Raw genomic sequence first — 16,745 nt, forward strand, 5'->3', positions numbered from 1 at the left:
GAACTGTGAGCTCCACATAACAGCAATTTCTGAGCCTAGAGCCAGGAGTCACCCCTGAGCACCACTGGTTGTGACCCAAACCCTCCCCCCAAAAAAGTAAAAAATTTAATATCTAAAGTTAATATTACTTGAGCTGTTCAAAACCAAATCAATAAAGTTTCTTAACAGTAAAGATAAGTTTCTTAAATGGATAGAAGTGACCTTCAAAATAAAAACAAAAAATATTCATTAAATGTGGTAGAGGAGGATTTTGTTTTATTTTGCTATGAAGTCTTTTATTTTTTTTTTTTTTTTTTTGGTTTTTTTGGGCCACACCCGGTGACGCTCAGGGGTTACTCCTGGCTATGCGCTCAGAAGTCGCTCCTGGCTTGGGGGACCATATGGGACGCCGGGGGATCGAACCGCGGTCCGTCTCCTAGGCTAGCGCAGGTAAGGCAGGCACCTTACCTCGAGCGCCACCGCCCGGCCCCCAAGTCTTTTATTTTTTTAACACTCTAACATCTAATATCATTTTAAATTAATTTAAAAACAATTTAGACTATTTTTGTGTAAAGTCCCTATATACACCGGTATATAAAGGTTAATTTGGATTATAGTACTATAGAAAGATTTAGTATCTTACCACAGTGGAATTCATCAAATCCATCCTCACAATCTTTCTGGCCATCACATACCCAAGTATTCAAAATGCACCTTCCACTAGGACAACCAAAATAATTTTCTTCACATCTGTGCTTGTTTTGAACTGTGGAAAAATAAAGAATATACAGGAAACATGTGACTTTCTGCAATGTAAGTAGACAACAAAACAAAACAATAAAACTCCTATACTACAAAAGATAAATAGATCAACTCATAAATTAAAAAAAATAGCAATAGAATTTCCATCAGAAATTCAGTATCATGAAAATCCGAGAAAAACTAAAAACTTATGAAACGATTTTCTCTGGCACTGCAGTAAGGCATTTGCCTTACACGCTGCTGACCTAGGAGAGACCTCGGTTTGATCCCCCAACTTCCCATATAATCCCCCAATCCAGGAGTTATTTCTGAGCCTATAGTCAGTAGTAACCTCTGAACATCACCAGGTGTGGCCCAAAAACCAAAAGAAAAAGAAAAATAATTTAATTCTTCAAAAATTATAGATATGTATGTCTACTTAGTATCAGAACGATCCATGAATAACATTTATTAAAATATTTCAAAAATTATTGTATCATCTAGACATAAAAAATAAAGTAGTAGTAGTAGGGAAAGGGGAGGAAAAAACAAATATAAACACATCTAATACTTTTTTTGGGAAGGTGGGGACACACCCATTTGACGCTCAGGTGTCTCTCCTGGCTATGAGCTCAGAAATTGCTTCTGTGTTGGGGGTGGCCATATGGGACGCCAGAGGATCGAACTGTGGTCTGTCTTAGGCTAGAGATTGCAAGGCAGACTACTGCTCTGGGTCCAATATCTAATACACTTGATCATAGCATATACCAGTATACTTTCAGTTTTGTTCATTTAATATAATTTTCTTGATATATTTTATTCTCAAAATTGGTTTCACCCAAAATTTAGGATAAAAAGTTTCATGACCTTTTGTGAAATATGTGCTTCCAGGAATAAAGATAATACTTTTAGAACTAAATAGGTGAAAATGGTAGGTACTATCTGACTTTCACCCAGTAATTTTAAATACTGCCATATTACTGTTCCAAAAATAATGTGTAAATTGTGTCAAATATTCTAATACAGTAAATGGATTATAAAATGTGAAAAATAAACAAGTCTGAAATTGTGAATTAGTCCAGTTAAAAAACATAGCTGTCAGCAATAATCCCTAAAATCGCAAAATTCAGAGCCAGGAATAAACACTTAGCAAGAGACAGTCTCTCTCTCTGTCTCTGTCTCTGTCTCTGTCTCTGTCTCTGTCTCTCTCTCTCTCTCTCTCTCTCTCACCTCTCTTTCTCCTCTCTCTCTTTCTTTCTTATACACACACACACCAAAAAGAAAGTAAAAGAAGGAACTAAAAAGTAAGATTTAAATTTTAATCTTAACCATCAATAAAAAATTAATGAGATTATTTCTTAAAATTGGTTTCTAAATCTCAATGTGGAGAAATTTTTTCTCTCTAGATTTACCTGTGCACTTTAATTCATCTGAATAATCTCCACAGTCATTAGATCCATCACATATCCAGGTTGGCAGAACACAGAGTGAGGTAGAATTACATCTTATGAACCCTGTGGTTTTCACTCCAAGCTTATAAAAATGTGTGCAGTCTGTATTATCTAGAAGGAGGTAAACAGAAAAATGAAAACACTCCATCTTCAAAGATTATGAGCCTTCTATGTAGGTCATAGTGGCAAGACAAGGTAACCTCATTTAAAGAAGTAAATATGCAATTATCCTACACAACAGGGGTTAATTGCATATCAATTCTGGAGAAAGTGTAGGAAATGTTAGGTAGCATTGCTGCAATGCCAAAAGTTCCCAGGCATGAATAAACACGATATAATAGGATATCTTACTGCAATTCTTTTCATCTGAAGCATCTGCACAATCTATATTCTGGTTGCACCGTGCTGATCTTGGAATACATGTCCCATCTGCACAGCGGAACTCAACAGAGGCACAGGTTGAAACTAGAAAGAAATATGAATTTTGATGAACTCATATTTTATTTAGTTTTACTTTAATCAGGGTGAGAAGCCAAACTTGACTGATGGTCCTACCTCAGACTTGAGTTAGATGACTCATCTGTTTTCTCTAGTAAAACAATTATTTCCACTCTTGCGGTATACTAAATAGTACTCAACAATTGCATGTTTATATATCTGCTCCTCCACTAAATTGCAAGTTCTATGTAAGCATGGATTGTGTCAAGCATGTCATAAAACAAATAGTTTAGAATGAGGCAATACTTAGAAATAGAACTTCGATGAAAGATTTATCTCCTTTCAACTTTAAAAGCATAAAGCAAAGATATTTACCAAATACCAGAACACAGGGGCCGTAGCCCTAGAGCAGTGGTAGGGCATTTACCTTCCGTACGGCTGACCCAAGATGGACCTGGATTGATCCCTGGCATTCCATACAGTCTGCCAATACAGGAGCGATTGCTAAGCAATTAGCCAGGAGTAACCCCTGAGCGTCACCGCGTGTGGCCCCAAAACAAAAACAAATAAGCAAAAGCACAAATACCCGAACACAGACAGGAAAGTAAATATCTGGTTGCCAAGAAGTCAACTTCCAGGGCTATGAGGAAAATAAGGAGACACAGAGACTGAGAGGGAGAAACGGAACATTTGCTTATTACTTATAAGGTGAATAACAGCATTGTTAGAAAATCACGAGTGCTGTGTGTATAATACTCCTTATGTGGTCATATCCTGACATTGTTTAAAGAAATGTGAAGCCTCGAGCAAAGAAACAGAAATGTGTTAGACTTGTCTATCTTTGGAAAGTCTGACTTTCAAATTCCCTATAGGATGTAGATAAAATCAGCTGTAATATGCTATTTCATTACATATATCATGCAAAATAGTTTTTTCTTAATCATATATTCCTTTTTACATTGCTTACACATTTACTACTTCATAATGGGTCCTAACAATATGCTGTGAACAGATGCATGGCATGCTATGTGCATTACATTAACTTAGGTGAGATTTTTATTACAAATTCAGATTTGCACAGGTTGATTATGCTAATATGCAACCTGAAGGGCTCTTTGATTATGCCACTTTTACTAGTGTTGTTATTTTAAAGAGTCTATTTAATTATAAATACAAATTATATCAATTGTAAATGGAAAAACTGCTATCTAAAAATATGTAAATTTTCCTCAAGGGTGTATATGTCATTTATATTTCATACTGCACTGTTCTTATTATATTTAATTATATCTTCCAATTGTATCCTTATTTGTGTTTAAATGACTACTAGAATAAATGTTTTATTTACAATTTACAATTATAATAGTCTCATTGTTTTCTTCATTAAAAATGACAACTTAGCATGCAAAACAGATAATGCTATTATGAGTAGAAAAAAATGCATGTATGAAATACAAATTATTTTCTATATTATTCACTAGTACATTTTGTGTTCAATAATATTTCAGTGGAAATCATTAGTGAGCACATACACAGTAAATAATCATGACATTTACATTTTGTGTTTGACTTTGCTTTTGATCAGTACTCTTAAAAGACTGTTGTGTCCTAAAAGATTCTGTGTAATCCCTTTATATAGAAGACAGGATTCATTTTCCTCTGAAACAACATTTTGGATAGCTTTAATATTTCTAGCAAGAATTTATTCTGTAATACATTTGATATGTTATTCTACACTTAGAGTTATATTATAGGCTACTAGAAAGATTTCAGCAGGGATATTGCAACACATTACAGAATCTTGATTTCCCTCCAAACTTCCACAGAGAATGCTCTGTGGATATAGTAGGAAGATTATTAGAGAGGGTTTTGGTGGCAGAAAAAGAAACAGATTATGACTCCATTAGTACTGAGGTCGTGTTTCAGATGGTTGAGGATTGGAGATTCAGGGACTTACCGTTATGGGGTTTCAAATTAGTGAGGGTAAACACTGACTATTAGATTAAAAACCTAAAGCCATTAAAACCTAGTCATGTATGAAAATTCTGGAAAAAGGAAATCTATGTGGAATTAAGTTTTAACTAGATAAAAAGAAATGAGAAAGTTGTGTTTTGAGAAAAGCAGTTAGATAATAACATTTGAAAGAAAAGCCTAGGGTAAAGGAAATAGTATGTGGCCAAACAATTGAATAAAGGGTGGAATATTTATAAGAGGCACTTTAAACACACTTTTTTTAAATCAATAACAATAATAAGACAAACAAATATTGAGAAGTGTTTGGGAACTTTATTAGAGTTTATGGCATATGCAAATGAGAGTAGTTTACTTCATATCCTATCAACGTGGATTCATACACTTATAATAAAATTGGGGACACTAAGAGTGAAATAGAGTTGACAATGACATGAAAAACACCAAGCAGGATGCAGGAAGCTACAAAGTGATTGGGATGATTAACACCTCTATTTGCAGACAAGAAAGTAAACCGTCTTGAGATAAGATAAACACCTGGAGTATTAGAAATGTCATTAAATATGTGTGCAAATGACTCTTTTGCCAAAACATTTTTCATTATTATGTTCCCTCCACTGTGTTCTTTTCTTACTCTTTTTCAATCAAATATTAAAATTTGTTTCACTATTAGTGTGAATTTTTTCCCTCAGGAAAAAAGAAACTGGAATCTGTAATTTGTCAAGAGAATATGAAAGCTTTCTGAAAATTTTTCCTCAGGCTAACTGTATTGAAAAAGAAAAAATAAAATAATGTAGTCCAAATAAAGATAACCCAAGTGAGAAACACTAAACTTTTTCCTCCAGATAGTCCAAAAGAAAAAGCATTCTAACAAAACGTGTGTGAAAACATAGCCCAGCTGTATCAGAATAGCAATGAGTAACTACAAAGGAAATAGCTGACAGTGAATTGTGGATTGAAAGCAGGAGTAAAAAGTATATCATTCTTTACCTCTTATATTTTATTAATTTTCATCTTTCATTGCATTTTCCATGTCAGTTAAAATATTCAATGAGAATATAAAATATATAAAATCAATTGACTATCGTGTGGTTCTTAGGATGTTTCTTATAAATAACTTAAGTGAATGTTTTTCTTCTAACTCCCCTAACTGTCCTGTGGCTAAAGAAAACTGGCAGGGGAAAGAAAAGGCATTAAATTTGCTATCATATCTCTTCTGCTTGCTTTCAAACTAAATCCTTTATTTAATTTATTGGTTTGACTCCAAGGGTATTCAAACCCATAGGGAATGATAATTTCTTCTCTTGACAAGAGTATTCTTTTCCATTTTCTTTCTTTTTGTAGTCCTCAAAGTTTTGCTATGTCATTAGGAAAAAGCAAATATCAGCATTTTCTCCTTCACATAACCTTAGACTACTTAGATCTTTAGTCCAACAGAAGGTATTTTGGTGGCCCAAGAAAGTTTAGATACTTCCAAGGAGAGTATTTATATTCAGCTCAGCAGTGAAGGTAGGAGAGGTATAATGCATTCTCCTAGAATTTGTTCACATAACCTCTCACTACAAAAGGTGGAATACAGAATGACAAACTTTCTGAATAACTCATCATATCCCCACAGCTAGACTGCTGTCTAAATCTCTCACTCATAAAAAGAACAGCTATAAAGGGGAAGTAAATAAAAGATTTATAAGGATTTGAGGGTTTGTTTTTTCTTCAAGGGAAGGATGACAAAAAATTCCTTGAAATAACAATTTCCACTGTGTAGATTCCATGTGTTACAGCATAAAACAATAGGGCTATCAATTATTATGAACATCTAAACTAAAGTAAAATAGTTTCAAATAATTTACAGATGACTTCAACATAGCCTTACTCAACACACTATAAAAATTGTGGAAATATTGTCCAATTTAAATATTTTCTAGTTGCCATTTTTGGATGTAAAACCATTGGTGTCTGTATATGAGTTTTAAGTAGGTGTGTCCCATGTATACACATGCTAAAAGACCCTCCATCCTTTTGTTGTAGTGACAGAAAAAGAATTCAGCACTCTTAAAGAATTCCTATTGCCCTTCACTGTTCATTCTCCATCATGTCTTATGTGCAATTGTCTGTGTGTTGAAGGTACACATTTGAAACATTGCTTTGTAAAAGAGCCTAATAGGAAATTGAACTGTGAGTTATTTATTTCTCTGTTGGTGTAAGAGGAGCACCAAAAGGCTACTGTATGAACAAGCTTAGGAAGACATGGAAAATAACAGGGACATTATGAGGTCATTGAGCCAGTTTTCCATTCTAAAATCTTTTTCATTTATATATTTGAAACATCAGGTCCATTTACTTAAATCTATTTTTTTCAAGTAATAAATTTGAGTTACCATAAGCCTCTGATTTAAAAGATGTAACAATAGATTGAAAGAACTTCCAGTCATGATTTTTTGGTTTAAATATATACAATTGAAATGACATAAATTTTTGCTATTACTACTATTTTTACTTCATAGTTAATATTCTGACAGAAATTTCACAAGTTTTACTGTGGAGAAGTACATGGCTGAGAAAATTTTAATAAAGGAATGGAGTGTTTAGATAAAAAGATATGAGGCCTTTCGGTTATTAAAGAGCAAGTTATAATGTGATTAGAAAGAGTAAAACCTATTTTAAATTTATTCAAAAATATTTCTCTTTAAATAGGAAATATAATAAGTTAATTAATTCTTATTATGTGCTAATAATATGTTTCATAAGTCCAAACAAAAATACTAAATTTACAACCTTTGGGAAACACAAAGCATTCATTTAAAAAAATGGCAATAGTTATTGCTTAATTATTTTTATGAAACTATTCTAATATTTGAAGATATGTCACATTTCCTTTCCATTCTAATTTGATATTTTTTTGCAATTATATTAAGTAAATTCTTCTTTTCTGCTTGCAAATAACTGATAGAGAATACCCAATATTTTGTTTTTATAAACTCTTCCTGTTCTTTCTTTTATAAAGGTCAATTAGTTTTGTGATCTAATAATTTTTATATAACTCTCTTATTTTACCTTCTATAAGCAATTCGATGCAGGCTTTGAAAACAATGACTACTGCATTTATCCCTGAGCTTTTTTCCTTATGAATTCTCAATCAATAGCTTTCCTCCATCAATCAAGGTTCATGTTTATCTGCTTAAAGATTCACATAAGTTTAAATTCTGAAAGCAGACATCTGTGTCCAATGGCTTAAAAATATCTGATTAGGTCGGGCTGTACAATATTCTAATTGCCAGGCTGAAAGATTTTGCATTTATTTTGCAAACATAGGGACTCCATTAGCTATCCTTTACTAGGGCTCAATGATATAAAACATAAGAAAAATACCATTTGCAGAAAATTAGAAAAAAATAAAATAGAACTATATCAAGAGCAAATATGAAAATTAAGAGCAAATAAGCAAAATAAAGAAAAAATTGTTTGGCAATAGAATTAAAGCTAAGAGGAAAGGTTAAAATCGAATATACAAAGATGAAGGGCCTCTAATGGATAGTAATGATCTTACTTTAATCTACTTATTTATTTCATTATACTTGAGATTAAACCATGTATCTCACAATTCAATTAATATCTTCCACAGTTAATCTATATATAAGTGATAAACATGTATAAGGGAGAGTTAGTGATAACACCAACATTTCCTCTCTGTGATTAGGAAATGATGATTATTTGTAAATCTAAGGGTTGGGAAAGAAGGGGAACAATTTTGAAGCAGTAAATTTAGTTCTGTTTAACAGCAATCTCATGCATAAAGAAGTATAATTAAAGAGGTAAAAACAAGATTTTTGGTATAAGTGGTAGAATAGAAATTATAAAAAGAACGTACATGTTCATGAATTGTTTTTAATGCTAGGAACTGCACTCCAGCATATTTTTCTAAAGCTTATCCCAATAATGTTAGTCTGTTTCATAAAATAAAGGGTAAAATAATAATGTTTGGAAATCATAAATATTTAGAAATGTTCAGGAAACACTTAGGATAATAATATTTCTAGGCTGATGTATTATCCATTTACCTTTGCAATCTAATTCATCCGAGTTGTCTCCACAGTCATTTTTACCATCACATAACTTGCCATGGGGAATGCAACGCCAATTGTAGCAGGGCTTAAAACCTTTCCGGCAGCTTCGGTTTTCTTATACATAAAAAATAGAAACACATAAATAAAGATTTTACAGAAAAATTCTATGAGAAAAAGTCAAATAATATTTTGGTCATCATAACTCAATCTTAAAATTTTAAACAAATATTTTATTGTATATCAAATACTTTATTAGAATATGTTTATTAAGTGGTTCGTGCAATCAAGAGCCTTTTGACTCTTTAGCTTTAGTGATTCAGATGTTGTTATATCTTTAAATTATAACCATGCATTTGTTTCTGGCATGCTGTCAGGTGCAGCAAAATTAAAATAGATTACTTTCAATTCTGAAGAAGTAAATCTCAACTTTACATGTAATAAAATAAACCTTTGTAACACCTACTTTCTTTCTCCTCTGCATATTTGGGGGGGGTTGGGCCACACCCAGCTGTGTTCAGGGGTTACTCCTGACTATCTGCTCAGAGCTCCTGGCAGGCTAGGGGGATCATATGGGATATCCGGATTCGAACCAACCACCTTAGGTCCTGAGTCGGCCGCTTGCAAGGCAAACACCACTGTACTATGTCTCTGGCCCCATCCTCTGCATTATCTTAATGTCTTAATGAGAGCAATTGAAATACATGTTCCTAAATCAATGTACCACAAAACACCTTTCTATCCAGAAATTTATCTTAAATTATCTAAAAATAATCCAGGGGGATAACACAACAGATAAGGCACTTTTTAAAAAAACAACCCGCATTTAACCCACACCTCATTGCATTTGTTCCCCTGACCCTGCCAAGTGGGCTCTCTGAGCACAAAGCTAAGAATAAGCCTAAGCATTGCCAGATGAGGTAAAAAAAAAAAAAAAAAAAAAGTAATATTTCTAAATAAGCTCACAGAACATGTTTAAAAATGATTAATTGCCTTTAAAATTTTGAGGCAGATTGACCATTTTTATGGGTCAATTATATAAATATTATAAATACTATCAATAGGGTCAATATCTGGACCCTAATTTTGACATTGGCTCTATACTGAGCAAATGTTATTATGAATGTATTAATTTAATACTGTCCTGGTTACATATTTTGTATTCAGGATGCCCAGTTTTGATCCCTAACATTGTCTGGTCCTCCAAGCACTACTGGAGTAAACCTGGACCACTGAGACAATATAATCATGAAGCACCACAATATATGGTTAAAATACAAAACAAAACTAATACCCATTTGGACTAATCACAGTTTGGGCTACTTTCAGTAGCAGTGCTAAACTAAAGCATAAGAGAGCATTGAATAAAGTCACAATAACAGGTTTGAAAACAAAGCTGTAATCGCATATTTTACTTTGGAATTTGAATCCGGTAGAAAATGATAACCTAAAAGATAAATTTATTCAGTGATACTATTTTATGTAGTTCTGTAGCTAAAAATTATTGTCTGATTTTAAATATTTAAGTAATAGTAAAGGAGAATTTTTTTTCAAAAATGTAAATGTTCAACAAAACCTAATAACTAATATTAGCTGATGCTTTTATAACATGGTTACAAACTATAATTCAAACAAATATTGCTTCTGCAATTAATGTTAAATGTTTTCTTGTTTATTTATAGTAAATATGAACATTGACACTGATTATTTTGTTGTTGTTTGTTTGGGGGTCAAACTTAGTGTTGCTCAGGCATTACTTCCTGTTCTGCACTCAGGAATTACTACAGGAGCTTGGGGAAACTATATGGGATGCTGAAGGTTAAAACCATAGTTGGCCAAAATCCAAGTTGATTAATATTATATTTGATAGGTGTTAATATTTTCAAAATATATAGCATACAGACATTAATTTAAAAATAATCATATTGACTATTGAGGCTATACAATTCTGCACTATAAATATGCTCCTATTTTATTACTAAAATGCATCTTTACCTGGTTTTAATTTAATATTTAAAAAAATTATATTCAGATAATAAAGCAAATAAAAAACATGAGGAGAAAATATTGTAACTTGAGATATACATTTTGAGATCTACCTTTGCATAGCAGATAATGCCAATATGTTTGTAATTTAGACTAAAAATAGCCAGGCTCTGGAAACAATAAAGATGCCCTTCCACGGACGAATGGCTAAAGAAACTGTGGTACATATACACAATGGAATATTATGCAGCTGTCAGGAGAGATGAAGGCATAAATTTTTCCTATACATGGATGTTCATGAAATCTATCATGCTGAGTGAAATAAGTCAGAGGGAGGGAGAGAGATGCAGAATAGTCTCACTCGTCTATGGGTTTTAAGAAAAATGAAAGTCATTTTTGCAACAATCCTCAGAGACAATGAGAGGAGGTCTGGAACTTCCAGCTCACTTCATGAAGCTCACCACAAAGACTGGTGAGTGCAGTTATAGAAATAACTACACAGAGAATTACCATAATCATGTGAATGAATGAGGGAACTGGAAAGCCTGTCTGGAGTACAGGTGGGGGTGGGGTGGGATGGAGGGAGATTTGGGACATTGGTGGTGGGAATGTTGCACTGGTGAAGGGGGTGTTCTTTACATGACTAAAACCTAATCACAATCATATGTGTAATCAAGATGTTTAAAAAAAGAAAAAATATATATCAATGTCTTATAAATATTAGGAAAAATAAAAATCATTTCCATAAAATTGACAACTTGAGTAAAAAGATATTCAACAGTGAGTGGAAATATTGTCTGATTAGTAATCAAAGGATTAAAAAAATAAATCAGATCAAATTATAAGTAATTTGAAAGAACATTACAATTATTATTATTAGTTGTATAGAGATATTTTCTCAAGAAAAAGTAATTTTTGCAATAAAGACAAATAATGGGGACTTAAAATAGTTGAATAATACTATTTTGTTCTCCTAAGAGACAGATAGCAGCTGACTATCACTTGCTGTCATCTAGATATGTACAGGTAAGGTAACTCAATATTTTACAGGAGTCATGTTTAAAGCAACCAATAGGAGAATGTCACTGATTCTTTATGAAGGTGAAAATAGAATAGGAAAGACTTGTAGAACAATTCAACAACAGTCTCTGGTGGATCTTGTTGCTGTGGAAATAATTTCACAGTGTTCACAAATAATTGATATTTTTGCACACATGGAAGTACATGAACAGAGATCAAGTTAAAAGTTCATATTTGCTATGTTTAGAAACGAAAATATTTTATAGTAATTGTAAAATCCAAATATTAGTTTAAAACATAGTTTGTGATCATTTTCTAGAATTGTCAGCTAATAAGTCATTAGCTGTTGGTGGCCATAAGGATGAAGTATATCAGAAAAAAAGGTAACATTTGTGGCCGGCGAGGTGGTGCAAGAGGTAAGGTGTCTGCCTTACAAATGCTAGCCAAGAAAGGACTGCTGTTGGATCCCCCCGGCATCCCATATGGTCCCCCCAAGCCAGGGGCAATTTCTGAGCGCTTAGCCAGGAGTGACCCCTGAGCATCAAATGGTTGTGGCCCAAAAAATCAAAAGGAAAAGGAAAAAGGAAACATTTAATGTATATATATATATTTATATTTATTAATTTATATATTTAACATATATATACATACATATATATATACATATATGTATATATATTGGGTCACTCCCAGCAGCACTCAGGGGGACCATATGGGATGCAAGGATTCGATCCACCGTATGCCCTACCTCCATGCTATCTCTCCAGCCCGAATTTAATTTTTATTTTTATAAATTTGGGGAGTGGATTACTGTCAGTACTCAGGGTTCAATTTTGACTCTGTACTGAAGCAAACAAAGGTAACACCAGGACTCAAACTGGGGTTGGCATGTGCAAAATATGCACTTTAACCCCTATCCAACTGCTTTGGCTTCCATAATACCATATTTTAATTAGCCTTTAATTGAGTAACCAGGATAAAATTCTTTAATAAGTAGTGTGGTAATTTTATAGATAATAAAGTATCTCATTAGACTAGGACTATAACTATTGTTAGTAAGAGATATGTGGACAATCACATGCAAATAAATTCAGTTAGTTTATCAAAAATAGAATACATTAAAAACTTCTCTCTGAAATGAGCAAACAACATATGAGATACATACCGCAGTATAGCAATTTTTCATCTGATTTATCCTTACAATGAAGAACACCATCGCAGGTGAGCTGGTAGTCAATGCACTCACCATTTCCACATTCGAACTCTGAATACACGTTGCAGGAGGAGTTTTTAGCTGAAAGTCAAAATGTCAATGATGTTTTGAAAACTGAATATTTTTGATGCTATAACTATTGTTTACCTTACTGCAGAACAATTAATATGTTCCTAAGATAAAATAAAATAAGAGATTTTTAAATTTTAGTAAACTGGCATTAATTTAGAAATTTTAAAGCAATTGCTATAATTGTTTTTATTAAGTAAGCATAATCTTTTATTGTCTAAGCATAATTTTTGATTAAGTGAGTTTATTTTAAGAAATTGTTCTGAGAGCCAGAGCACAGCTTGACTTGCAAGCAAATACCGGTGTTTGATTCTGACACCCCATATAGTCTGCTGAGCTCTGTAAGGAATGTTTTTGAACATAGATACAGGAATAACCTATAAGCACTACTGGATGGGAGTCCAGAGTTAGTATAGAAGTTAAGCACATGCTTTGCATGCAATAGACGTGGTTCGGCATCACAAGTTTTCTCAGAAGATTGATGATTTCTCAACCCTAGTGATTCCTCCTTCCACCATTTTGATTGGGAGTTACCCTGGAGAACCCAAGAATCAATGAGTTAGCCCAAGTGGTTCCTGGCAAAGCAAAGTATGATGATATAATATGATGCTCATATTTTAACAATCTGAATGGCTAGCCAAGAGTCACTAACACCCCAACCCCATACTTCTCCTGATACTAATCTTGCCCCCTGAGCTTCTTGGTAGTCTAATGGGTATGTGGGGAAAAAGTAGTTTAACAGTCTCATTCACATAAATGGTAATTGACTTTATCTCATTCAATTTGTTGTTCTTTCTATTATGAATGTTGATGTGCTTAGCAGTGTCAGGTAAATGAAATTGTCTAATCTTTTTTGTCAAGAGCTATGACAGTAAATCATTTCCCCTTAGCTAGGTTCTACTGAATTGCATTTTACCCCTTTAACATTACCATTAAGATTCATGAACTGCACTAGCTGAACAATTTTTTATGTGGATATGGATATGCCAGGAATATTCTCATTTTCCAGTGATGAATTTGACAAAATAAATCCAAGATACACATCCTTTCCCATCTCTCTCTCTCTCTGCTGGATCATGGGTTTCAATATGAATGCACAATAGATATGGGTTGCTGCTGTAGAGCTCTGTCAGCTTTGAAGAATTAAACATCACTCTTAACAGTTTCATGTGTATACAACAATGTTCGCTTAAAGGGGAGTTTTTTGCCTGATTCTTTATCATCAATAGAAACAAGTGGCTTAGTAGGGACAGATGCAACTAGTCTATTTGTAGCAATGGCAGTCATTCACTGTAGACAATTTAATCCTTGCTGTTTTGACCTGTGACAATAACATGAAGAATTCTAACACACGTCTAACACTCCAGGATGACAGATGGCATCAGATCCAGACCATTACAGCTGAAACCAGAAAGGCAAACTGTATGTGAGTTTGAGCAATTGCCAGAGCAATTCAAAAAATTATTAAAGTAAGAACATATCTTAGGATTTGTGACCTGAATCATTGAAATTGAATAGCCATTGAAAATTTACTAATCAACTGCATTTTGCCCTTGTTTACTTTGGCACAGTATAAAATAAAAAGATTAGCAATTGTGATAAGGGTGTCCTTTTTGGTCATATTGCCAATTTACAAAGTGAGAAAATAGTTCTATGTTCCAGCATTTTTCAAAATAAAGAAAATCATGCCAAAGTCCTTAAAGTTAAGAGTAGATAAGAGAGAAAATTATCCTAATAAGATAAAAGTTCTTAAGAGGAATCTAAAAATACATATAAATTATGATACTTATATTTTAATGCCGATATTTACAGCTAAGCTGAATTTCTAGATAAAAAAGGAAGAAATAAAATAGAGAAGAATATTAGGGGAGAGGTGGGAGAGCAGAAACAAATAGAGGATAGAAAATAAACTCCCAAATTACCTCATCACAAGAATAATTTTACCCATTTCCAGTAAAAATTGTTTCCCCTCAACTTTTCCATAAAGATTGAATGTTAAGAAAAAAAACCCAACATGTTTTAATGTTTCTGACTAATTTTTCATAGCAAAACTGGAGCACTTGAACCCATATTTATTTTAGAAACCATTTAAACTTAGCTGTTAATAACTGTATACAGTAATGGTACCAATTAAATATCACAATGCCTTTGGGAGGTATAAACATTAAGCAGGGCTGAAATGTTACATTATTAATTAACTTCTAGAAAATGATTATAAATAAACTGTATTAGTCATTCTCTCATATATATACTGTGGTGGACTTATGAGTAGTTTTACTATACGACCACAGATCTACTGTCTATATTGTGTTTAATTTATTCTTATAGTCAGAACTCTATGATTTGAGGTTTTTTTTTTTTTTTTGGTTTTGGGCCACACTTGGTGATGCTCAGGGGTTACTCCTGGCTATGTGTTAAGGATATGGGACTCCGGGAGATCAAACTCAGGTTCGTCCTGGGTTAGCAGTGTGCAAGGCAAATGCCCTACCGCTGCATTATTGCTCTGGACCCTTGAGATGATTATTTTACATAGATATTTTTATTGAGTCAAATATTTGCCATACAACAATTTGAGAAAGATATTGCTATCATTGTTTTAAGTTTTCATTATATTTTATATGGTTCTATAACTGAACATTTAGTACTGTACATTTCTAAAATAAGAGGGAAATGCACATTTTAAATACATTAAATATTTTAATATTCAGACATACCATATGAGCACTCATGCCATAATAAATGTAAGTCCATATACTTACTCACACATCTGTTGCCATCTATTAATATCCTATCCCCTCTACAGGAACAATTTACTCTCCCATCAGGAGTTAAAAGGCACAGGTCATGGCAACCTCCATTCAATAATGTACATGGAGAAAGTTCACCTGCAATGAAAAGGCTTTCTTTTAATAATGTTAGTTTAGTTTTTCTTCCATAGTAAAAACAGTTTAACTAAAAGTTTCCCCAATCCCTTCTGAAAATTCAAATTCTTAAAAATTCAATCATTTCAAAAATCAGAAAATTTGTAGCACAAACTGTGACAACTTCCAACTAATTTTCATAACACCAAGGTATTAAATCATCTACTACTCTTACTACTACTACTACTACTACTACTACTACTACTACTACTACTAATATTAATAATAACCACACTGACACTTCTAAATATGACTTTAAAGGGTATTTCTTGAGATTAAAAATTTTGAAAATTTTATGTGCAAAAGTTTTACCAGCAAGTATTATTTTCAGGGAAATAAACTGAGTTGAATATTCTGGATAGGAGTGAGAGAGTATGTGTTTAATATAATTTTATAAAAACACTTAAATTGAAATGATTCTTTAGTAATATAAGTTTCTGTAAGTCATCTCAATAATTTCAACATATTGGATACGTAAAATCTGATACCATCTTACATAACTAGAACAAAATCCAATAAGTACTAATAAAGAGCATTAGTAGAAAACAGAATTGTATGAAGTTATACATTTGTTTTATTGTAACTTACAGCTATTAGTATCATTGGCAACGGCTATGATTCCCATTGGTTGATGTGGAATATCAGAACGAAGAATTTTTGTATCTCCTCCTGTGTACTTGTTGGAACGCAAGATAGCTCTTCTTCCCCAGTCTGACCAGAAGATATAATTATTATATACAGCCAAACTAAGGAAAGTCCCGGGACCAGATTTGACAATAACCTGGAACAAATTGATACATATACTTTTAACATGTAGCACTCACCTATATATTTCCTTCAAACTATATAAAATTAAATATAATTTATTTTTAAATTAAACCTAGTTAAAAAGCAA

General features: G+C 32.8%; 1 protein-coding gene across 1 annotated transcript in view; it reads right to left on the bottom strand.

Moving 5' to 3' along the window:
- LRP1B (LDL receptor related protein 1B) overlaps nt 1-16,745 on the bottom strand; it is a 1,191,264-nt gene that overhangs the window by 277,361 nt on the left and 897,158 nt on the right. Inside the window, 7 exon segments of the mRNA XM_049772845.1 lie at nt 623-745; nt 2,133-2,282; nt 2,523-2,636; nt 8,639-8,758; nt 12,813-12,941; nt 15,689-15,814; nt 16,439-16,631. Of these exon segments, the coding sequence (XP_049628802.1) occupies nt 623-745; nt 2,133-2,282; nt 2,523-2,636; nt 8,639-8,758; nt 12,813-12,941; nt 15,689-15,814; nt 16,439-16,631 (955 nt within the window).

The sequence above is a fragment of the Suncus etruscus genome, chromosome 5 (assembly GCF_024139225.1).
Source record: "Suncus etruscus isolate mSunEtr1 chromosome 5, mSunEtr1.pri.cur, whole genome shotgun sequence".
Taxonomy (NCBI): Eukaryota; Metazoa; Chordata; class Mammalia; order Eulipotyphla; family Soricidae; genus Suncus; species Suncus etruscus.